The following is a 7,831-nucleotide window of genomic DNA, read 5'->3' as shown; positions in this document are numbered from 1 at the left end:
GGCCGAGGGCCCTACGTATCACACGTCATGAGCAATTCCAATAAGCACTGTCAGGCTAACGCCAGAGAGCAGCAGGCAGGCCAACTCTTTATGAAATACGATTATTTTCCACATCACGGATTACAAGGGTCATTACATAAGTTCGAGAGGAGGGTATTAAATAAACACTATTAAAACTGTTGCCAAATAGGAAATTAAAAAGAAAAGAAGCTAGCTTCCTTTGAGCTTAAAAGAGCACGCACTCTGACAATTCCCTGGAATATTGCAGACAAGGTCTGTCTAAGTTAATGACATAACTTAATACGTTTTCAAGTTCAAGTTTATATTTAAAAGTGATCCTCAGAAAAACCCCTTACATGCCTGTCTCTGGTAGAAAAGGCTAAGGAGCACTGCAATCTGGCAGTGGCAAGCTCCAGTCACTCAGAGAAGAGGACCACACAATGGTGATCTATGAAGAGTGACGTCAGTAGAGATGCACATGCCCTGTCCATGCTCAGCGCAGAAGTGAATCATTCCTGAGACCTCTCATAGTGAATGAACGCATCTATCATGATGAGATCCAACCAAGACAAAGCTGCCCTTTGATAAAGCAGTTCACTTCACAACAGAGATAGTTGCTACTGTAGATGTGTTCAGCCCTGCTACAGGACAAGCTGTATGTGTGTGTCGTTGTGTTTTGATCTCCTTCAGTTATGTCTGCCTTGTGTTTGTGTGTGTGTGTGTGTGTGTGTGTGTGTGTGTGTGTGTGTGTACTAGCTGAACGACACCAAGGTCAGAAGAACCCAGCAGAGAGAATGATGGATGGCTGAATCATCATGGGATCTGTGTGCTGTGCTCTCCCTCAGTCACGTTGGTCTTCCATCCAACCCTGTGATGACCAGGCATCCGGGCTCGGAGATTAGCACAGGCAGAAACACACACAGCACGCGCATGCGCACAGATTCATGCCCGCACAGCTAATCCACCCTGCAGAAACAATAACCACACGGTACAGCCATGTGGTACAGGCCTACATAGGCCAAACACTTGTACTGACTCACAGCTAAATCATTCTATTTCACACTGTATAAGGAAGAAACACTAACTTGTCTTTACTGTAGATACCTCACACTGCTTTAGCAGAGCCTTTCAGCAGCAGAGGCAAAAACAACAGTAAGCCTACTCAAAGCGATCCATGTAGCTTTTCCATGGGTAATACTTTAATTTGGTTAAAATCAATTTTTCATCCAGATTTTGTATTAAATATTATTGTTTGATGTTCCCTAGTTCCTGGTTTTGGAATACACAGGTAAAAGATTGGAACTGTTTGTTAAAGTATGGTCTCTCTGTCCTCTGCTAGGGTTAATGTAATGGAACTGTAGAGAGGCAGTGTGCTTCTCTTCGAGCTGTAACTGGCTCCACAAACCTCTGCCCTGACAAAGATACCCAGAGGAGAGCCCATTGAACACACACAAACACATGCACAGTTTCAGAAATGTCCTTGACTCTGTTAGGAGCAGGAATGGGGGAGAGGAGGGGGCACTCACCCTAAGCTGCCTCAGACTGGGCCACTCTGGACTCCAGAATGCCACTCAGGGGCTAGTCTGGGTTAAATAAACTGTCCAGTGAAAATCTAACGTTTAAAAGTTCATATTCTGTTGTCTCATACCTAATAATGTTGTTGATTCTTCCTATACTCATATTTGTGGCCAAAGCATACTGTAAATTGGAGAAAACCCCACCTCAAACTGTCATACTCCTGAGGTTTTCTCCAATTTACAGTATGCTTTGGTCACAAATATGAGCTGGCCAATCAGGGGTCTACTCGCATAAATATTTTTTTATCAAGGGTATACGACCACACCGTTCTTTTCTTGGGGTACGCCCACACCATTCCAACACAGAAAAGCAGTTTTTTTAACATACTTAATTACACTTTTTTGTAATAAAAAAAATAAGTAATTTTAGGTCATATTTCAAAGAAATCTGGAAACATTTCATTTAAAGGGGCAGAGGGCCCACCCCCACCAAGCCACCATCCCCCTCATAACTCTGCCTTGCTTCCCCCTGTCTTCCCCCTGATAGAGCGTACCCACTGTCACATGTTCCATGCAAAGAGAGCCTCTATTCACACACTTGCTGGCTGCGGGCCCAATTGGGGTTGCAGTGGTTAGTGGTTACAATAACTGTTCTCAGATCGCCCAAACAAGAACACACCAATAGCTCAGTCTAGCAGTACATCTGGGCTTCATTTAGGCAGCTGGGATTACATTAGAAAAACCAACATGAAAGACCACAAACAGAAAACATGGCCAGCATACAGCTGCATCACAGCATAATGGGCAAGCAGATGGTTACAGACATGGATATAAACTAGTCAGACAAAAACAGCATTCATCTTCTAATACAAGAATGTGAGTTCTGGATTCGTGAACTTAACAAAATCATATTTACAGTGTGCATTTCAGCAGCAACTGGCCACAACTAATAAGTGTCACTCACCAATATATGTTAATTGCTTTGCACACAAACACTCCACGCATGTCAGTTAAATTTAGCTCTGTTGTACAGAACGACTATGATCTCATAATGAACTATGGGCAATTCCACAGTAACCGAGTGATGCTAAGACTCAGATTTTTCATTTTAAAATGTATGTCAAACAAAACCCAATGATTGCAAAGTTAAACAAACCAACTCTATGCAAAAGGACTATTTTTTAACAATTTCCACAGAAATGTTTACAAAAACACATTTACTTGAAGAACAGTGTCGATGCAGTGTTCGGTAACAGAATGACGTCACACAAAACAGCACAAACCGTCAGTCTGTTACCAAACTTTGCATCTGCGCTGTTCTTCAAGTAAATGTGTTTTTGTCAAATGTTCTCTGTCACCGTGGAATTGCCTCTATCTTACTCTTCCTGATAAAAGACAGACGGCTTTCCTAATTGTGCATAGGGACTAGATACCGTTTAAGGAAAAAGTTTGAGGTATCATTCTAATGTAGAACAGGAAATACTGCAAGAAAACCGTGGCTCTGCTGATTCCCCAGATTCCAGCCAAGGACCCCCTCCAAAGGGTCTACAAATCTAAACACACAGACAGTCCTGGAGACCCCCCTGGATGCTCTCTGACTGCTGGGGGATAAGCCAGACTGGGCCTCTAACAGGCTATTAAACAGAGTGCTTCGCCCCATAAGAATGCGAGGCTACTTACAACCTCCAACTATGGGCACGAGAATATCTAACTCACTGAGATCTCAGTCACAGGCTCATTAATCACTTGTCATAACTTTGTTAGCTTTGCAGCTTTAGATGAAAACAGACTTTTACTGGGAACGTAGGGGAAAACAAGGTCTGAGCATGTGATTTTCCTGGGAAAATCAGGAATCATAATTTAACGATGGTTTGTTGAACAAATCTTTAATAATTTGGTTACCTTGATGGCCTCGTCCTCAACACTTATCTCACCATGCTTATTGTCTCCCTTACAGCAAACAGCTGGGAATGGGTTATCATTGAAAGTACAGTAAATGCTAAATATCTCTCGTTCAGAACCCTGTGAAACCTTGAAAACGCTCTGCTTCTCTTGCAGATGTTTTTTTTTGACCTGACAAAACACTTCCTTGTTGCAATAGAATGATCTAGTATGGGTTTTCATATCTTCAGTCTGAAACATGACACTATAGGGGAGAGAGGGGCTGGAGTTTGGTTATGGAGGACGGTGGGGGGGGGGGGGTTCACGCTCGAATTTGAGAAAGTGGCTAGGCATTGGGCATGGTGTAGAATTAGCTAGCCTGATCTGGTTCTTGTTTAAATAAGTGGACTCTGTAACCTTAAGTGGTTTACAGGCTTGGTTCAAGAGCATCAACAAGAAAAGATTTATTAAGATCCAAGCAGTATTATAAATCAGTTCATTTACTGAACCATACATTCATCCTGCTGCATCATTTCCCATAAAATCAGCATGCCAATTGTTTATCTTTACAGCCAGAGGGATGCTCTAAAAAAGCTTCCATGCTTCATAGTTGTGTGGAAGCTCTCATCAGCGATATCATCAGTGCTGATTGATCAGCTACACTACATGACCAAAAGTATGTGGACAGCTGCTCGTCAAACATCTCATTCCAAAATCACGGATATTAACATGGAGTTGATACCCCCTTTGCTGCTATAACAGTCTCTACTCTTCTGGGAAGGCTTTCCACTAGATGTTTAAACATTGCTATGAGGACTTGCTTCCATTCAGCCACAAGAGCATTAGTGAGGATGGGTACTGATGTTGGGCGATACTGCCTAGCTCGCACTCTGCGTTCCAATTCATCCCAAAGGTGGTAGATGGGGTTGAGGTCAGGGCTCTGTGCAGACCAGTCAAGTTCTTCGACACCAATCTCAACAAAACCTTTCTGTATGGACCTCGCTTCGTGCACAGGGGCGTTGTCATGCTGAAACAGGAATGGGCCTTCCCCAAACTGTTGCCACAATGTTGGAAGAACAGAACCGTCTAGAATGTCATTGTATGCTGTAGCGTTAAAATTTCCCTTTCACTGGAATTAAGGGTCCTACCAACAAACTTTACAGTTAGCACTATGCATTTTGGGCAGGTAGTGTTCTCCTGGCATCCACCAAACCCATATTCGTCCAACGAAGTGCCAGATGTTGAAGAGTGATTCATCACTCCAGAGAACGTCATGGAAACCCATTTTGTGAAGCTCCCAATGAAGAGTTATTGTGCTGACATTGCTTCCAGAGGCAGTTGGAACTTGGTAGTAAGTGTTGCAACCGTGGACCGACAATTTTATACGCGCTTCAGCACTTGGCTCTGCCATTCTGTGAGCTTTTGGGGTCTGCCACTTCGCGGCTGAGTTGTTGTTGCTCCTAGACATTTCCACTTCACAATAACAGCACTTACAGTTGACTGGGGCAGCTCTATCTGGGCAGAAATTTTACGAACTGACTTGTTGGAAAATCACTAAGCTCTTCAGTAAGGCCATTCTACTGCCAATGTTTGTCTATGGCTGTGTTCTTGATTTTATACAGCTGTCAGCAACATGAGTGACTGAAATAGCCGAATCCACTAATTTGAAAGGGTGTCCACATAATTGTGTATATATAGTGTATTTACTGATACCTCCCACCTTTTACAGGCCTGAGATAAGAACCTGACCAGAGCCCACAGAAAGTCTAAGCTTGTGTACTCTATGAAGTTAAACAAGAACCCTAGAGATACTGCATCAGGTTACAGTGTGTGTGTGTGTGTGTGTGTGTGTGTGTGTGTGTGTGTGTGTGTGTGTGTGCGATGTGAAATGGCTAGCTAGTTAGCGGTGGTGCGCGTCAGTGACGTCACTCGCTCTGAGGACCTTGAAGTAGTTGTTCCCCTTGTTCTGTAAGGGCCGCGGACTTTGTGGGGCGATGGGTAACGACGCTTCCAAGGTGCCTGTTGTTGATGTGTGCAGCCCAGGTTGGGGCGGAGAGGAACAGAAGCAATACTGTTACATAGGATTAAATGTAAATGTCACTACTGTAAGAGCAAAGATGATCACATGATATGTGACACAGTAAAAAATTGTTTTTTTTTCGAAATCTATGTATTTTTTGGGCATAAGTATATATCCCACCTGTAGCACACGCTCCAGCAGGTATATCTCTCTAGTCACCCCCAAAACCAATTCTTTCTTTGGCCGCCTCTCTTTCCAGTTCTCTGCTGCCAATGACTGGAACGAACTACAAAAATCTTTGAAACTGGAAACACTTATCTCCCTCACTAGCTTTAAGCACCAACTGTCAGAGCAGCTCACAGATTACTGCACCTGTACATAGCCCACCTATAATTTAGCCCAAACAACTACCTCTTTCCCAACTGTATTTAATTAATTTATTTATTTTGCTCCTTTGCACCCCATTATTTTTATTTCTACTTTGCACATTCTTCCATTGCAAAACTACCATTCCAGTGTTTTACTTGATATATTGTATTTACCTTGCCACCATGGCCTTTTTTGCCTTTACCTCCCTTCTCACCTCATTTGCTCACATTGTATATAGACTTGTTTATACTGTATTATTGACTGTATGTTTGTTTTACTCCATGTGTAACTCTGTGTCGTTGTATCTGTCGAACTGCTTTGCTTTATCTTGGCCAGGTCGCAATTGTAAATGAGAACTTGTTCTCAACTTGCCTACCTGGTTAAATAAAGGTAAAATTTTTGCAGCAGGGCCTATTAAAAGGCTTGTCACATTGAGAATATAGGGAATAACAGTACTGTGTAGCGTTATGACAATACATTTATTTTTGTCTTAAGTATACAATTACATTTAGATTATTATCTAACAGTCAAGACCTGTTTAAGTGACTATTGAAAAAGTGAGATGAAATTACAACTTTACCCTTTAACTCTTCAGCTACGTCCTGCGCGCATCCTCTATCCTGCGCCAGAGAGGTATTCCCCATCCGCGGTCTAGAGGTGACAGGTTCTGCCGCTCCACAGACACTCTCCGCGGGCTCCACCGTACAGGGAACATTTTCATGGAAGTCCGAGACTGGCATCATTGAATAATACGCTGAAATATCTTCGTTCTGGGAAAGATTCCCTCTCATTCTTCGGATCTGAAGCTGTGACAAACTAGTGAAATAAACACAACCTCAAGAAAAGGAAGAAACGCCCAGATAAAAGTGGTGATTTGCTCTCTTGGTGTCAAAAGCTTGATTGTCCGGAATTGTTGTTTTTCTTACTCTCGATTCAACTGTCAGTCAGTTTGCCTTCGCTGTGTTTATGAATGAACAGTCGTATACCGTGTTCACTACCGAGCGTGCGCCACATTGTGGCTCCTGTCTGCTTGGAAAATGTGGGCGTGGTGAGCGACATAAGCCGGGTTAACCCCCTCAACCAGTTTATAGTGCTGTGGTAACTGTACTTAAATGAATGCACTCTAAATGGCATTAAAAAAACAGATAAGCTTAACGGAAAGCATCTAGAGATTGGAATCCATATCTATACCAACATAGTTAGTTACTCCAAAAGAGCACGTGGCAAGTAATACTATAACAGGATAACTGGAGCAGATATGCAAAGGACCTACTTCAGTCAAAACGAATGGTAAAGTAATTTTCTTATTTATTTAACCAGGCAAGTCAGTTAAGAAAAATGATTATATTCAATGACAGCCTACACCGGCCAAACATGGACAACACTGTGCCACCCAATCACGGCCGGTTGTGATACAGCCTGGATATGAACCAAGGTGTCTATGGTGACACCTCTTGCACTGAGACACAGCGCCTTAGACCTCTTCCCCACTCAGGAGCCCAATTAAATAAAGCAAAGAAGATTATCTTTGCTAATATATCACTATTGATATTGCAGTGGTTAAATGATTTAAAGATAAGATTACATTTTATGAGTATATTTTCTTTATGTTGTATTATACCTCCTTCATTATGTGACTCATAATTGAGGAAGTATAATACCACATCAAGAAAATAGCATGTATCTACCATTGCTCTAGAAGTGCCTAAACTCTCTTTTGACAAAAAAAAAGGTACATTTGTCACTGTGGAAATTCCAAAGGTTTTGCTCCATAAAAAACATGAATGAACATGGGCATGATGCTCTATGTCAGGGTTCCCCAACTGATGACCACGGTTGGTTTTATTTGGCCCCCCAAGTACTGAGCAAAACAACTTTTTTCATTGTTGGACTTAAAGACTGTAAAAAAAACCCCACCAGGAAATCAGCTCCAGGTGTTTTAATTTCAGGAATCTGTTCCCAACTATTCCCACACATAATAGAGAGAAAGACAGGTGATCTTATACAAACGTAAGCAAGATGTGAAATGATTAAGTTTTAGTCA

General features: G+C 42.2%; 1 protein-coding gene across 1 annotated transcript in view; it reads right to left on the bottom strand.

Moving 5' to 3' along the window:
* Positions 1-6,820, bottom strand: part of LOC110523777 (ran-binding protein 3-like) — an 18,587-nt gene extending 11,767 nt beyond the window's left edge. The window contains 1 exon segment of the mRNA XM_021602789.3: positions 6,368-6,820. Within this exon segment, the coding sequence (XP_021458464.3) occupies positions 6,368-6,578 (211 nt within the window). The 5' untranslated portion in view covers positions 6,579-6,820.
* Positions 6,821-7,831: the final 1,011 nt, after the last annotated feature.

The sequence above is a fragment of the Oncorhynchus mykiss genome, chromosome 5, assembly GCF_057628025.1.
Source record: "Oncorhynchus mykiss isolate SJ-2025 chromosome 5, ASM5762802v1, whole genome shotgun sequence".
Taxonomy (NCBI): Eukaryota; Metazoa; Chordata; class Actinopteri; order Salmoniformes; family Salmonidae; genus Oncorhynchus; species Oncorhynchus mykiss.
The sequence above is the reverse complement of the archived record's forward strand: the minus strand, read 5'-3'. Positions and strand labels throughout refer to the sequence as shown.